The 16,889-nt window shown below is 47.6% G+C and overlaps 2 protein-coding genes across 2 annotated transcripts; one reads left to right on the top strand and one right to left on the bottom strand.

Annotated features, from left to right (window-relative positions):
- Positions 1-2,349: 2,349 nt before the first annotated feature.
- LOC124649597 (3-deoxy-manno-octulosonate cytidylyltransferase) lies at positions 2,350-5,455 on the bottom strand. Its single transcript, XM_047189199.1, has 8 exons — positions 5,210-5,455; positions 4,247-4,292; positions 3,932-4,018; positions 3,718-3,842; positions 3,346-3,485; positions 3,217-3,268; positions 3,009-3,119; positions 2,350-2,703 (listed from the first exon to the last, which is right to left on the bottom strand). The coding sequence occupies exons 1-8, from the start codon at positions 5,435-5,437 to the stop codon at positions 2,611-2,613; spliced, it is 882 nt and encodes a 293-aa protein (XP_047045155.1). The 5' UTR covers positions 5,438-5,455; the 3' UTR covers positions 2,350-2,610.
- Positions 5,456-13,329: 7,874 nt separating this feature from the next.
- LOC124707141 (AT-rich interactive domain-containing protein 1A-like) lies at positions 13,330-16,685 on the top strand. Its single transcript, XM_047238804.1, has 3 exons — positions 13,330-13,590; positions 14,495-14,770; positions 15,150-16,685. The coding sequence occupies exons 1-3, from the start codon at positions 13,495-13,497 to the stop codon at positions 16,359-16,361; spliced, it is 1,584 nt and encodes a 527-aa protein (XP_047094760.1). The 5' UTR covers positions 13,330-13,494; the 3' UTR covers positions 16,362-16,685.
- Positions 16,686-16,889: the final 204 nt, after the last annotated feature.

The following is a 16,889-nucleotide window of genomic DNA, read 5'->3' as shown; positions in this document are numbered from 1 at the left end:
AGGAGGAACCGGATGAAGACCACTATCATCGGGATGGTGCTAGTAGTGACTCTAGCTCTCTTCTATGTGATTGTACTTTAGATGATCGATCTTGTGTAACCACTAGCTCATTTGCGACTTTGTAACCCCATAACTTGCATTGTAACCTCGTAACTTCTCTAATGTGAAATCTTGTGAATCATGTGGGGCTAATGTGAAGAACTATGTATGGATAAGCTGTGCTGTTGTTTATATGTGTTATATATCCTGTATTGTGCTTGTGATATACAACCTGTATAAATACCTGCCAGGATACAAAAAAAATTCGAAATTCGTAGCAGTGGCGCACTAGTGGCCCATCAGTGGCGCACGTCCACTAAGTAGTAGTGGCGCACTGCACGGGATCCAGTGGCGCACTGCCCTGTGATCCCCTCCGAGGCTAGCAGTGGCGCACCAGGAACCTCAGCTGTGGCGCACGTCCTGGAGACAGCAGTGGCGCACGTCCACACGCAGCAGTGGCGCACCACCTCGCTGAAACAGTGGCGCACGCAAAACGGTAGCGAGTGGCGCACCTCGTCTAGACAGTGGTGGCGCATCGCCACCGACCAACGGTGGCGCACCACTTTGGAGTAATAGTGGCGCACTCGCTGGACATGTCAATGGCGCACCACGCAGTGCGCCACTGTTATCCAGGCTAGTAGTGGCGCACCCCTAGTGCGCCACTACTAGGAGTTAGCAGTGGCGTGATAGCAGTGGCGCACCACTAGTGCGCCACTGAAGGTCATATGTGGTGCGCCACTGATTGCCTTTTTCCTAGTAGCGAGAGTGAAAGTAGGTAGGAGCATGGACACGAAACAGAAGGAAGAGATGCGGTGAGGTCGTAGAAACATCTTAGTTCATGTCTTCTTCTGACATCACCGGGACCAGAACAACCGGAGCTCCTCCTTGTCGAGGTGGTTGTTCAGCGGCGGCTCCTTCCGCCACTCAACACCTCGGTCGCCCCATTCCCGTGCATTGAGAATCCAATTAATATCGTTTTTTTGCTATGTCTTCCAATTGGAGGAAAAGATGAAGGTTGACAAATTCTACAATAGGAGAGCAGGAGAAGCTGATCTTCAAACAAAAATTAGAGTATATTCAGTCATTCAGTGTGCCAATAGGTGGCAAAAAAATTGTGCTCTTTCTCACTTCCATTTGGAAGATCTTTTCACAGTTCATATCTTAAAAAAAAGTGAATATATGCAGAGATAGGCTTTACAAGTGCTTATCTATGCACATGGCCGGTTGGGCCCAACTCGAATGGTCACTAGCCGGGCCAGCAGGTAGCAGATCATGCACGTAGACGAACTTCGAAACACGGGAGCTCCTATACACCGATTGGGTCGGTGCGGATGGGGTGTCGCACACCCCCCACCCCCCCCACCCAAACACACACACCCCGACTAAGCGGCTGTATAGTGGGCCGCGATCCATCAGGTAAACTCGTTTTTCTCTTCTTTTGTTTTTCTTCTTTTCTGTTTATATATTTTCGTTTTTTAAAATTTGAAATATTTTGAAATCCATGTTTTACAACCCAGAAGTTTTTGTATTGTTTTATTCAAAAAATTCTGATTTTTAAAAAAAATCAAAATTGGACATTTTTTAGATTGACTATTTTTTCAAAATTTGACCATTTTTCGAAAATTAACATATTTTAAATTTGAAAATGTTCCGAATATGAATATTTTTCTCGAACAATTTTTAACTTTAAGCATTTTTCAAATTTGTACACTTCTCAAATTTAAACGTTCTCCGAATTTGAACTCTTTTCAAGTTTGAACTTTTTCGATTTAAAAAAGAAGAAAAATAAAAATATAAAGGAAAGAAAACAAAAAACAGAAAAACATATACAAAAAAGAAAACAGAAAAAAAAACAGAAAAAAATGGACCAGGCCCAATACCCGGCTAGGGTGTGCGGTGCCTAATAGTCACTGGCGGTGTATATGATTGGCCTGAAACACGCACGCGATCGGTAACTACACTGTTGCAAAACACATCGCAATTGGCCATGCCCTTGCGCCCTGCGCCGGCCCCATTTTAGTTTGTTGTTCCGCGCTGATAGATCGTCATCTGCCAGTGTATAGATCCAGTGAATGACTCGACGTTCTGCGTGGAAAACATTATCACTAGGTAGCTGCCGGGATATATAAGATGTTCCAGGTTTATTTCCTCGTAAAAATGCCCGTTTCCAGAGATCTCAAGTTCTTTTCTGGATGATTGGTAGAGCCAGTTAGGTTGTTTTGAGATGTACGGTGTCTTGATGCCAAGCAGCAGGATGCAAGAGCTCAGGAGACTTTTCACATGCCAAAAAACAACAGAGAAAATTTTCTTATTTTTGACAGTGGGACCTTTTATTCATCATGTCGGCCCATCAAGCTGATACAACCTACGAGAGGTTAAACCCCAGGTTTCTGCATACAAAGACACACACGAGACATCTGATGCATGCACAGTTTCACGGATGCAGCAGAAAGGCTCCTGATTTACACACTCGGATAGCATCTTTCAGTCTTCAGGATTCCTTAGCTCTGGATCAACGGATAACTACGTACCGCAACCAAAGCTTTCTCGACGTTTTCTAACATTTGCACACTACTGAATGTTCCTGGCTCGCATCAATGCTTCTATTTTCTCGACATCTTCAGGTGCATCCACACCATGGGCATCATGATCCACTTTGATAACCTGCATGCCAACAAGGACAAAGCAGATTGTAACAGTGAATATATATATTACACCATACAAAGTATCATTAGACAACTACTTACTAAATATCAATTAACAATACAGTTTTACACATGCCATTGTACTGACAACCAGCAGTCACGACATTCTTTATAAGTGGTACAGAGAGTATTTTAAAGCAGGACTTGCAACAGTATAAGATTCAGTAACCTAAAGTTTCCTGCAGCTATAAATGTGCAGAGGAGCATCAATGGATAGGAACTTATTTTTCTGTATAAAACCTATAACCTATAAGCAAAAACTACCTTCATCCTGTAGCCGTTTTCAAGAACTTTAAGTTGCTCCAGGTCCTCTTCTAGCTGCAATGGAGTTGGTGCCAGCTCTGGATAGATCTTCAGAAACTTCGAATCAAAGCACTACATATGAAAGGCCAAAGCATTAATTCTGAGAAAGCTTCACAACAAATGTATAATCTACAACAGCAATTGTCCAAAGGAAGGGTTGATAATTTACCGAAATCCCAAGATGAAGAAGATATGGAAACTTAGGATTGACTTTCCCTGATCTGAAATGTTCAAAATTTAAGAATTGTACGTCAGAACCAGGTCACCTAAAGAGTTAAAATAAATGTTAGTATCTCACTTGTTAAATGGGATCAGCCCTCTTGAGAAGTATATTGCATAACCCTGGTTATCTACAACACACTTCACTCGATTTGTGTCAAATGCATCTTCTGGTTTTAATGCCGTAGCAGCTGTGCTGAAGACTGCATCAGGAGCTCGCTGAAAATAAAATTGAAGCACATCATAAGTGCAAAGAAAAGAGAACGATTAAGAAGCGATGCCAAATGAAAGGAATAAATAGAAAAATAAGGCCAAAGGCAACGCGGAAACTCCAATACAATCAACGCGACAAAGCTACAAAATTCAGATTATCACAATCCACTTACAACATTTCATGGCAACCACTTCAGATAAACTATATGATATAGCAAAATTAGAGTTTCATAACCACCTGCAGTGCCATAACCACACCATCTATTATCTCGGGTTCAATAAGTGGTTCGTCTCCTTGAATGTTGACAACAATGTCATAATGTTTACCAAGCTTTTGAAGTGCCTCACAGCAGCGTTCAGATCCTACATTTTATAGCACATCCAACATGTAAATAAGGAGGTCACCAAACAATCATGAAAAGATACGTCAATACAAAATGCTGAAGCCTTACCATTTTGGCATGATACTGATGTCATTATAACATCAGCTCCAAATCCTCTACAACACTCAGCAATTTTTTCGTCATCCGTTGCCACAACTATACATTAAACAGAAAGAAATGCCGACAAAGTTAAACTTACAAGCAAGTATCTGCAGATTGAGATGAGAAGCATCTCTAGGAGTACCACATAAAACAGAGAAATGACAACACGAGTGTTCAAGACAATAAGGGAAATAAATTGACTTAAAACTAAGAATGCATACAACAGGAACGATTTACCTAAAAAATATTACAAATAAAATAGATAACTAGAATGCTGCTTACCAACATGGTCCAAAGAAGTTGCTAGCATTACTCTTTCCCAGGTTCTCTGTAAAGATCCAAGATGGTAATGGTGAGTTTGAGGACGATTTAGTGTAGAGTACCAGTCTAAACTAATGTATGGACTACACTGATTTCTTTGTTAACGAAGTTTTCAAAAGTTACCAGACTATCCACATTTCATTAAGAATATTAAAGCTAACTTGGAGTCCTTTCTCCCCATTCAAACTCATGTTGATCTGCCAGAAACATAGCTCATGTTTGAGCATAGTCTATGAGTACTAGGTGCCATATCGTCCTGAAAACTACTACCTTAATAGAACTTTTGCCAAGTTAAGAAATTATCTGAAGTTCTGAACAACCAATGAAGAATGTTCAGTGGAATGAGCAACCATCAGCTAATTCTTGTGACTGTAAATTTTCTGAGTCATTCAGACAATTTCTTATCATATGATTACTTCGGCCCACATGAGTCAAAAAGATGTGCAGTAGACTTCCCGAAACACCCATTAAAATTTCAGGGCTCCTTTGATTCAAAGGATAGGAAAAACATAGGAATAGGAAAGGTATAGGATTGGAATGGTATGTCCACTTGAATCCTATAGGAAGATGAAGTTTGTTTGATTGTAGCAAATGAATTTTTCCATGAGGTATGAGCTAATGCTTTTTTCCTATAGGAATTACACTACAAGATTCCTATAGGAATTTTTCCTATAGGATATGGTCCTATGAATCAAACAACATGTATAGAAAATTTCCCCATAGGAACAAAATCCTACACAATTCCTATGCAAATCCTTTGAATCAAAGGGGCCCTCAGTAAGAACCTGAACCTACTTTACTCTTCCATTTTTCTGAACAGGAAGATGCGCCGACAAGATGTCAGAACCAAAACCACACGCGAAGCAACAGCAAGAGATACGCACGCACGGAGGATAATGTGGCGGTGTGTAGGGCACGACGGACCTGTATCATGGGCTTGCCGAGGATGAGGGCGAGCGGCTTGCCCTCGAAGCGGGAGGAGGCGTACCGCGCGGGTATGACGCCCACCGCCAGGGTGCGGAACCCGCGCGGCCGGCGGTACAGGTACGCTGCAGCGGCGGCAGCCGCCGCCGCGCCGATGGCCAGACTGTGGAAGATCCACGCGCGGCTCCCCGAGTCCGAGGACTCCGACGGCGGTGGGCAGATCGGCATCGCGAATTCTTACGGCGGTGGCGTGGGTAGCGCTCGCTGAAATACTCCAGACACTCCCGATTTGTACTGTTCGAGTGGGAATGATTGCTCTGACGAACCCACGTGAGCTAGTTGGCCCATTTACCTGGGCTAAATTGGCGCGCTTGCAGAGAAACAATGATTTTCGTTGGCCCATAGCGCGGTCCTTCTCTGGAAGACCTTTTTTTTCACTAAACAGAAGTGGAAGAAAAAGTGGTCACGCTAATTTAGTGAAGAACACCAAATTACAAGCATATAAAAGCATGTCAGAACTCGACAATAGGTTTTTCTTTTGGGTTTATAGTAAAACACACACAACAATCAAGTAATATCATCTGAGCCAGAGACAAAAACACCAACTCTCAAAACCAAAAAGTGTGTCTCGCAACAACAAAAAAGAGGAGCGACCTCCTAACTCTCAAAATATCGCATATACTTGTCACGAAGACACTCCTAGGCCTTGTTCGGTTAATCCTCTACTCGGGTGGATTGGAGTGTGTTGAGTGGATTGGGGTGTATTTTAACTTATTAGGGATTTAACCCACCTCAATCCACCCTAATCCCTCTTGGATTGCTCCAAACCGAACGAGGCCCTAGGCTGCCTAAATCCCTCCTCCACAAGGTTCACTTGTACCTTTCCATCGATGCGTGCCAATGTTTGAATCGCCTAAGTCATATAAGATGAGTTTATTACATTTGCATGTAGGGTTTCATCTCATTCAATGGACTGTCTCACTCTCACCTCCTGGAATGCTCCAAAACCCTCCATTACATGTTCGGCACACTTAGACATCACGAATCGAGTTTCAGTAGAACATTCCACCCAACTATATAGATTCTTTCACACTCGTGGATGTCAAGATTGGTGAGCGAATCACTTGTTGGGTTATCTTGATGCAATGGCTTTTTTCTTTTGACGACTGACTATTTCTAAGTTGATCGTTGTGATAGTTATTTCAGACTCAGTTTTTTTATTGTCTGATAAAGATCCTTTCATCTCTTTGTACTTATATAAATCTCAGCATTTATTTGAGATTTCACAATTGCTCAAAAAAGAGCTAGATTCTACATTTTTCAAAAGAGCAGAGTAATGGTCCGACTTGCATTATTCCAAGCTGAATAGACACAAGAATATCATTACAAAGGCCAAATAAACTACTCCCTATGTAAACATTCCCCTTCCTCACTCTCAGGAACACCACACTGAGAGTCGCCTCCACGGCTCCACCCTGCAGGCTCCCCTCTCCTTCTCCTTCAACGGCCTTGCCGGTCGGAGTGACTCGAAGAGGGGACGTCGGATCATCCGTGTACATATTAAATGTAGATCTAGAGTTAGGCCTTCGTGCTAGTTTGGCGTTGTGCCGTTGAAGTCGCTACGCTTCAAGCTCATAAGCTCCTTCAGTCGTGTTGTGGAGGTGAGCTAGGCGGCGGCTCCTGTGGGCAAATTCGGCGAGCTGCAACAACTCCTCTTCTACATCTACAATAAAGCTCTTGTGTCGTGCTCAGATGTGATGGATCTGAGGCCCCCCTCTACTTTCTCCTTGTGGCCGTGATGATAGACTAGAGGAAGCGATCGGATCTCGGTTCCTGTGGTCAGGGCAGGGCAGGGTGGTCGAGTGCACGCTCCGGCGTGTAGTCTGGAAGAAATAGAGTAAATCGGAGTTCATAAACACCAGCAACCTTCCGCCGGACAACTCTGGCGCATGAGTTATCCATGGCGACTGGCGCCACTACGGGCTGATAAGTTTTGATCTTCCTCAGCGTTTCTTCCTCGACTTTGGTGCGGGATGCATGACCGGCGTCACCCCAAGTGGTTTGTTCCCCGGCGATGGCGCGGGTTCCCAGGCCTCTAGAGGTCGCCCAGATGAGACGGAAAAGACCGGAACCTGATCACGACTTTCTATTTTTCCCGGTATATATTTTCTACAAAATGTGTACAGTTATCTGCTTTTCCCCTATCTCTTAGGGGCCTTATCATAACTTTGCACCCGCCCGGCGGTTGACGGAGCTTCCAGGGCCTTCGAGGGCTTACCCGTTCAAAAAATAGCATGTGATCCATCAAAAAAAAAATAGCATGTGTTTAGGCAGCACGCGTAGGGTACTCGCTACTCGGCCTCAGCTAGAGTCTTCACGCGCTGGTAAAGTACCATCATGCATGGGAAGAGATGGACGAAGCAAATTCCCTGATTATGATTAGCACATGGTCATATGCTGACCCTTGCATATGCATTAACGTGTTGCCGTTGCAGTTTAAACGTCCGAGTCTTACAATCAGACACTGTCAACAATCTTGTCAATCAAGGCACGCCTAATTCCGCATGGAAATTGCGGGGTTAACGCTAAACACACGGAATTGACCACACGCTCGGGCACGCGTCCTACGACGTCAAACGTACTCGATGTCCGTAAGACCCGTACAGCATCATCATGACCGTCTGGTCCAGGTCCACCGGAACCGAACATCTGTTTGGTTGGATAGCCAACTGCCAACTGAACAAACGTGATTCACGTGTAGGTTTTGTGACCGGCCCATTTCTAGTTTCGCTCTGAATTTTGCATCCAGGGAGATTTCGGGCAGAAACTAGTGCACATCTCGTACGCATGTACACGTACACCAGTAGATGATATTGCACCATTCTAGCAGACAACACCGCATCACTCACTGATCACCAGTCAGTCATTAGGGAGCAAAGCAGGCGTCGCCATCAGTATCGTACTCATCCAAACAGTGCAACATATCCGCAAACCTGCCAAGCCAACATTCAGAAGACACGCGGCTCGACTCTTATCCAGTTTGTTGCTTTGGTAACCCAATATGTCCATGCACAACCCAAGTTACCGACGCTTTAGTGGAGCAATTGAAGCACATGAAAGTGAGCAAAATTCACAAAACAATGTGAGTCCACAACTTCTTGGGTAAGCTGTCTCAAACTCTCAATACAACATTTATTTCGGTCGGCAACATTTTCGATGATCCGCTCCCACTTGATCGAACGCGGTCGTTTTCACTTTTCAATTATTTTTTTTAAAAATCTCGAATTTCAATAGAACCTTGGTGAAGGGTTTTCAAATAGAATAACCACATTATTTGGGTACACCAAAATTCGTGATCTTGTTAAAAAAATTACGAACCTCGGCTGTACTTTTCTGAAACCCTGGCCGTGAAATCATGGATTACACCATCTCCACATTAGTACGCCTACCCATACGACATTTAAAGCAGCAGAAACGGATGTGGTCATTCTATCTTGACATTTGTCGGACAACCAACAAAACAAACATGATTCACGTGTAAATTGGAGACCCCTTTTTCTGCTCTGAATATCGTATCGAAGAAGTCATTTCGTCGACAAATAGGAAAGGCAACACACACACGCCTGAAGGATGATAAAGTAAGTGCATCCCTAGTACATGTCGTATTTAACGACCTGTAAAAACAAGACTACATGACGCGGTAAACGTTATTTAAAGGCTAAAGACGTATGGCACAGAGCAAATCTTGTACGCAAAAGAAAAATATAAAACATCATATTCAGAAATATGCCACCAACAAGTGTTTTTTTGTCTTCTTCCTTGAGCAACCACCTGAGCTGCCCCTGCACCGCCGCCTTACCATCCGCCCCAGCCCGCCCCACCACCACTCCGCGCTAGGTCACGCGCCCGCCCCTCGCCCTTCTTCGCCACTGCCCTGCCAGTGCCCCGCCATTGGCCGGCCTCGCTTCGGCAGTGGCGCCACTTTCGGTGTGCAGCGGTGGAGCGAGTTCCGGGGAAATTTTGGCGAGTTTCAGGGCGAAAGTGCGACAACGAGGTTTGAGTGGTTTACGGAGATCTCAATTACATTCGGTTTTCCCTCTGAAACTGCACATGCAAGGATCACAAGCATGTGTTCCCAATGCCCGTAAAAGAATTTACGAGCTTCTAGACACATTTTTTTTGACCAAAACTATAAACTCCTCGAAATAGGCTTTCGCCCCACTATATTAATATAGCACAAGACCGATACAGCATAGAATCCATAGCTGGGGCAAACAGCACAAGCACGCCCAAAAGAAAACACAAAAGAAAGACAAGAGAAACTAATGCCGAAAAAGGTCGGATTGACGAAAACGGAGATGCCTCGCAACCGCTGCGCCCGCCGGAGAATATCCACCACAAGCCTAGCACATGGAAGCCCCGCGTACCAAGCAACACCTTCAAGAAGGGATGCGACGATGACGGCGCTGCTGCCCGGAGTGATCCTAGGGTTTCCCCCGCACGCGCAAGGACAAGGAAACGAGGCTTCACCCAACGCCCTTCAAGAAGGAAGGGTGGCGCCGCGGCGTCACCGCGTCGGTGTCGGCGAAACCGACGAGGATTTCTCCCGACCCTCGTAGTCCCGCCTTGGACGCTCCATCGTGCTCCACCACACTCGCCGCCCACCACCTCACGCCACCACGGCCTTGCAGGCACCACCGCCGTCTCACCGTGACCAACGAACTGGGGACATCAGGAACAAGACGGGCCATCCGGGAGCGAGAGGCAGCACGACAACAGCCACGTCGGAGGGAACCGCCTCCACCGCCGCCCGCGGACACCGACCGGACGCGTTGATCAGATCACACCGAGCCCGGCTGGCCGGCCGAGCCCGAGCGGGCTCGTGAAGATCCGGTCTCCGCGCTGCAGCGTACGTGCCGCCGGCAGCGCCCCCCCCCCCCCCCCACGCTGGCCGCCCCTTCGTCTGTCACGAGGACCACCGCAGGGAAGGGAGCCGGCCCGCCCGGACCCAGATGGGGCCCGAAGGGCCCAGATCTGGGCCAGGAAGGCGCCGCCTCGAGCCGCCGCGCCGTCCCGCGGCCAAGAAGCTGCGCCGCCACCTCGTCGCCACCCGCCACCACGCCGCCTGAGGGACGCGCCGCCGCCGAAACCCCGTCGACCTGGGTGCACCGTCGCCTGCCCGCCAGCCCCGCCTGGATAGGAGAAGCGCCGGGTAGAGAAGGGCCACCGCCGCCGGCACCGCCAGGGCTTTGCCCGGCGGCTTCCGCCGGCGGCGGCGGCGGGGTAGGGTGGAGGAAGGGGGTAGGGGAAGGTTGGGGTTTGGGAGTCCTGGAGTCGCCCGCGGGGGAGCGACCCGAGGACCGTTTCAGCTGTCTGCTTGTTGTCCCACCAAAACTATAAACGATAATAATTTTACGGATATAACCATTTTTGCGGCATGTGGTAGGGATGCTCTAACTCGCTAGCACACCTGCATGGAATATTCTTCTTCGGCGCCGTATCAGTCACTCGACTCAGCGAGAGAATCACCATCACCATCGTATTCGTAGGTCCAACACTCCAACCTAGTAGTATCGTCAGCCACAAAGCCGCGAACCGAAGCCAAGAATACAGAAGACACGCGAAGAAGCACACATGGGTGGCCGTGCGTCGTTCCGTCCCCGGACACGATTCGGATTCCAAGCAAATAATGAGCCCGTCCGCTTCCTGCGTTACGTACGCACACGTCCTCCCCTCGACGGCGACATGGTGCGGCGGCCGGACTGAGAGCGATCGACGGGGCGTCGCCGGCCACTTGGGCCTGCCCACCGTGTCCCCCCTAAACAACGGCCGCCACAACAGCTCGATCAATCGGGCCACCACCAGTCACCAGAGAATTCGTGTGGCAGAGGCGACCGTTGCCCCGTCAGCGCTCCACCAACCCCGTTTTCTCGGGTGGCATCTGCTTCCTGGTTCCGTCGTGGCGTGCCTATCCGCAGCCACCGTGGCGTCCCATTCGAATCGCTCACGCGTCACGAGCGCAGCTGCCCACGAGCAATTCTGTGGTGGCGCGCGCGAGGCCGACCGGCGCCCGGCCAGGAATCGGCGCCTGATTGTTTTTGGGATTAGATTAGGAGACAAGTGGAAAAGATCTGATGAGATAGTAGTGCTAAAGTAATTTAATCTGTCGCTGGACGCACGCAAGTGGAAAAGATCTGAGTTAGGGCTGGAGTATTTTAATCTGTCGCTGGACGCGAGTGGGTGATGGGATAAGCAACGGCGGTGGCTTTGACTTGTCAACTCATATTACTCTACGCAAATTTGGTCGGCCCGATGCCGTCCGTTATGAATTGGCACTGCTGCTGATATATCTTTACGATTACTTTTTCTTTAGGTGGTGGTGGTGGTACTGTGTATCTTTTCGTTTACTTGGGCAAGTTGGTCTCCGCTTGAAAGAAAAACATGTGTGCTGGATCCAGTACATAGAGATATCTGGATGGATGAAACGGCAAAACTGCTGGCACCTTTAAGAAAGGCCAAACATGAACCCAACAACAACTCTTGCAGGTCTGAAAACCAACATATGGTTAGATAGTTTTTTTTTTTAGATAATCTGGTTGGATAGTTAGAAGGGCATTGGTACCTCAAGTTCACCAGAATTAAAATCCTAAATTTGACACTTTAGTGTCTCATTAAAAGATAGAATATTTTCTTTATTGGGAGGCGACGTTTCCATCGACAGCAAGATGCTCGTAGTGACTTTGTCAATCTCAAGACCTACCAAATCAGTTTTTTGAACTCAGTCTCTCAGAAATGCTAATAGGGGTAGCGTGATTAGTTTCTTGGACGCAGTCTCTCAGAGGTGCACATAGGGTATGTGTGCGTGCATTTATAGTGGTGAGTGCATGTACATATGTGTGAGTGTCTACGTCTATACCGTGTTTCGAAAAAAAAACTCTTGCAGGTCATCTGTAATCTGAATCCGGATGTACCACTATTATCGGCCAATGTGTTACCTCCATCACTGGCCATTCGGTGTGATCACCAACATCGATACCAACAACATCACGGCCAATACCAGCGGAATGAGGTCCTCCAACGTTGACCAACGGGGGAATATCCCCTCCCTTGGCTATACGCTGTTAGGATAGATGATGAGATCACTTGCAAGGCTTGCCACTGGAGCTAGCACTCAGTTCTCGGAATGAGTTCCTCCAAATCCGTGTAGTTGTTAGTTCTACTAGGCTCTCCTTTCGGCAACCATCGCTTCGAACGCCTCGTCTTCAATCTCCTCCGCCTATTGAACCCCTCACCCCTGATCTCACTCTCTTTGACGTCAATGTCGTCCTACCAAGCGTCGAGTGGTTCTGTACCAATGTTCACCTCGGTCTCCTCCAACATGTTGACGTACAAGGCAATGAACCGTATGCAACTCGTAGCTACGCAATTAAATCACCGAACCCATTGGAAATTTGACCACTGCGTCGTAATATTGTGCTACTCACTCCGGTTCATATTAGTTGATTTCAATATAGATATATCTAGAACTAAAATGTGTGTAAATATGTACTAGTAGAATCAATTAGAGTAATATGAACTGGAGAAGGGTACTAAAATGGAAGATTTTTTCAGCAAACAGCAGCAGGGGTCTATAGAGATGGCGCAGGGGACGACCACGGATTTCGCGGAGCCTGGCCCGTACCATACGTGCTGATGAACGTTGGGCACCCACAAGGTTTGGTTGGGTACACACGCTAGGTCCCATTCTTCTTCGCGTCAACTCTTCACAGCAGCACGCAGTCTCTGAAACCTGTGAGATCACTCACTGTGTCGCCGGTGTCCGTGTGCCGTCGGCGCGGCCGTGTCGTCCACCACCACGGAAAAAACGCCGGCGCCCACCGCCCACACGAACACGCCTGCCTTGCGCTGTGCCACAAAAACGGTGGCGCCATTTGACCCGAAGCGGATGAGGACCGGACACACAGCCCATCATGCACGCGGCCGCCCGCGCCGAACCCGACCAAAACCTGACGGCGACCGCGCCGGAGTTTCTCCTTTTGTATCTTTTTCCACCCATTTCCTCTTTCCCCCGCTCGCGTCGTCTATATTTACTCCGGCACCGTCCACCATCGACCCAACTCGCCTCCCATTCCACGCTCGCTTTGCTCCTCCGCTCCGCTCTTTTTCTCTACCTTTTACTTCTCCTCCCCGCCCACGCTTCCTCCTCGTCGCATCGCATCTCCGCCGCTTTCTTTCCCCGTCCCTTCCCAAGCTCCCTTCACCACCACCGCAGCCGATTCGATCGCATGGCGTCCCCGGCGCGCCCTGCCTCCATCTCCGGCCCCTTCGGCCTCTCCGCCGACCTCGCCCGCTGCTCCTTCGACCAGACGCTCCGACGAGAGGTCAGTTCCCTCCCCAATCCATCCGCCCCGCGCGCCAGATCCCCGTCTTTCGCTTGCTTGCTTAGTAGTAGGCGCCTGGACTGAGCGCGCGCCGTGGCTGGTGGTCCACGCTCGGCCTGGTGACTGCTGCCCGCCTGTCTGCCTGCGGTGCAGTTTGCGGCTTCTGATTTGCTCTACATATGCAGCGCTGCGCTCTGCGTAGATTTCAATGTTCGTTCACCTTTTCTACTATGCGTACGACTTCGGGCACGCTCGATTTCAGTTTCCGTACCTGTTCTGACCGATCTGGGTGAATGAATGGAACAGTTCCAACGCGGGGATTTCTGGTTCAATTCCCGGTTGGCTAGTACGATTTGCGGCTACTTCTTTTCTATAATCAGGCCGCCATGGTTCCTGCCTGGGCGTGAATAGCTTGAAGCAAATTTTGGGAGACTTTATTCCTTGTCTGAACTGCCCTGCCGCAAAATTTGACATGAGACTTGTTCTAGGTGCCCTGGTTGCATCCACGTATATAGGGGTCACATTCAATAAGAATTATTATTGTACTAAAATGACATTTCTGTCCTCATTACTGCTATGATAAGATTTCGTAGTATAGCTGCCTTGCTATCTACGCGTCAACGAAATAAGTTAGTAGGTGCCATGTACCGCCTCATATCCAGAGGGAATTTCTTGCACGCATACTCACTCTATGCTGTCACCTGCTGTCAGCCCTCACCTTATCACCAGGAATAGCAGCACCTTAATATGCAAATCCGTGCTATTTGTCTGTAGCGCAACCACGAGAGTAGCTCCAAACGATGCTTGCACTACCTCTAGATTCGTCAATTTCCATCTCCACATTCCCTGCGCCGCCATGCTCTATCCTTACTGGTTTTTCCCCCTCCATTATTCAACCAAGCAGGATTACCAGGACAACAGACTGCTGCGATCGCTTGTTAGCATGCGGGAGCAAGAGAGTTTTTCCAAGGAAATCGTGACGGAAGCTATAGAGAACTGCATGAAGAAGCAAGCGGAGAATCTGGTGAATTCGCTGGATGTCATCAGCGGAAGGCTGTCGCAGCTGGAGCTGTACTGCTATAAGCTTGAAAGGTCCATCGGAGAGCTACGGAGCGACGTGATGGATTACCACGGCGAAGCAAATGTCAACTTCAGTGGCCTTGAAAAGCACATCAAAGAGGTATATGCCTTGTTTTACATCCACACAGCGACACGCAATTATTGATGAGCATTCAGTGTCTAGTTGTTTTATGTTGCTTTCGTATGTATTTAAGTTACCAGTAGTCAGTCTACGTATCATTATTATCTAATTATTAGTAATGCGATCGCTTAAGTTGTGATAAGGTTCACCATGGCTAATTAACTGGCTGTGAGTTTTGCACCTTAGGGAATTTTAAGCAGAGCTATTTAGATATCTAGTAGTTCCAGTCAACCAGGCTAAATAGCTTAGAATACATTTGGTTTGTGTTTATATTTTATCACTTCCTTTCTACTGGCCCATTAGCTCGTGTGATTTCGTCAGAGCTGTAACTCATAACTGAATCTACTTTGTTGGCCAGGTTCAGAAATCTGTACAAGTTCTGCAGGATAAGCAAGAGCTTGCTGAAACTCAAAACGAATTAGCTAAACTTCAGTTGGTATATGATGACACTGCACAAAAGAGTGAAGGTACTGCCCCATCAGTTTATATGGCCAAGGAAAATGATGGCAGTTACCCAGGTGCAAAACACGAGCTTGCCCTTGTACCGCTGCACCAAGTAAATGCTATGCAGCCTCCTGCTATGCAATTTCAAAGTTGCAATGGGCTTATTCTACAGCAACTTGTGCCTGTCTCTTTGAGCACCCAACAAAACCAGCAACACTTGGACCAATCAACTGTTTACTGTACACAACATCCAAGCCATCCTGAGCTCAGGCAGGCCCAAACATTTCAACCTACACAACAGTCTGTGCAGACACAGACCCAAAATCTTCAGCCACAGAATGTAATTGAGGCACCTCCCATGTCTAGCCAGGCACCAGGGTTCTACCTCCAAGCTCAGCACCAATGGCCACATCAAACTGTCCAGGATGTTCACTCACAGGCAAGGCAACCAGAACTACATGTGGCACAACAACAGCAGTATCACAACATACAACAAGTTCCAGCTCAGAGAGTTCAGGTGCAAACATCTTCTCCACAGGCCCCAAGTGCACCTCAGGTCACTCTATTCTATCCTCCATATGGATCTCAACAACCTGCATGTGGTAACACTGAGACGCTTTCTAGAGGCATGGTTGTGCAGCCTTCCTACTCTACGATTTCTTCGTCCCAGCGAAAGCACCATGAAAATGCTCCTATTTATGTTCAAAGCAGCGCCATTTCAGTTCCAATGGCAGAACATAACCTCCAGCACCAGCTGACGCAGCAATTTCATTTGCCTGGCAATGGTTCATTTGCACCTCAGCCAAGCAAGGTTGATCTACGTGGTGCTGCACCATACTCAGTACAGGGTAGTACACAGGCCTACAACACTGTTTATGGAAGCCCTCCCAACAACGCTGCTACTTTTGTTGCTGTCCTTCCTCAACAGGCACAGGTCAGTGCTCCGATGATGCTTCATCATTTAGGACCTCAGGGTGTGCAGAATCATCCTGTAGACATGGCTGATAAGGCTGCTCGAATGGGTTACCTGAATGATCAGGTCCGGATGGTGACTGCTGGCCAGCCTGTAGAGTTCAACGCCTTCCATGACGGGCTGAGCTCTGTTGGCAATGCCTGGTCTGGGTAGTTGACCATGAAGAAGTTGGGATGGAATCACTTCATCCGCTCTTGTTACTCGTCCGTGGTGACGATCTTATTATCATGGAAAGCTATTCAGCGTTCCTACGGTATTGGCTCTGGCATCTTTTATCAGCCAGCAGATTGGTACGTATCCTCCTCCAGCCTACTTTTTTCAGCTGGATGAGCGTGATGAAATAAGCCTGCTAGGTTAGCCGAGTGATGATTGTTGGCATTTGTCCTACCTTTTATTGGACACTTATGCTTGTAACCTGTTGTGGACCTGCACTTGCATGTTTGCGATATGAAAATATGAGAAATTTGTTGGTTTTGACGTTCTTGTTTAGTGTGAACTCATTTGTTTGGCTGCTCCTATTAATCGTCATATTGCCAGATTATCAAACAGTGCACTTTGTGTTCACCATCTGCTGCCAGATTATCTAGTGTACTGCTTTATCAAGATCTGCTGCCAGATTATCAACAATATACTGTTTTGTACTCAACATTTTGCCAGTTCCCTGTGCTAAATTATTACCGC

The sequence above is a fragment of the Lolium rigidum genome, chromosome 4, assembly GCF_022539505.1.
Source record: "Lolium rigidum isolate FL_2022 chromosome 4, APGP_CSIRO_Lrig_0.1, whole genome shotgun sequence".
NCBI lineage: Eukaryota > Viridiplantae > Streptophyta > Magnoliopsida > Poales > Poaceae > Lolium > Lolium rigidum.
The sequence above is the reverse complement of the archived record's forward strand: the minus strand, read 5'-3'. Positions and strand labels throughout refer to the sequence as shown.

Excerpts from the sequence above, each read along its gene's own strand:
- LOC124649597 (XM_047189199.1), bottom strand. The coding sequence starts at position 5,437 with ATGCCGATCTGCCCACCGCCGTCGGAGTCCTCGGACTCGGGGAGCCGC. Across the intron at positions 4,293-5,209 it reads TCGGCAAGCCCATGATACAG|AGAACCTGGGAAAGAGTAAT; the intron begins GTCCGTCGTGCC and ends GGATCTTTACAG. Across the intron at positions 3,843-3,931 it reads ATCAGTATCATGCCAAAATG|GATCTGAACGCTGCTGTGAG; the intron begins GTAAGGCTTCAG and ends TATAAAATGTAG.
- LOC124707141 (XM_047238804.1), top strand. The coding sequence starts at position 13,495 with ATGGCGTCCCCGGCGCGCCCTGCCTCCATCTCCGGCCCCTTCGGCCTC. Across the intron at positions 13,591-14,494 it reads ACCAGACGCTCCGACGAGAG|GATTACCAGGACAACAGACT; the intron begins GTCAGTTCCCTC and ends TCAACCAAGCAG. Across the intron at positions 14,771-15,149 it reads TTGAAAAGCACATCAAAGAG|GTTCAGAAATCTGTACAAGT; the intron begins GTATATGCCTTG and ends TTTGTTGGCCAG.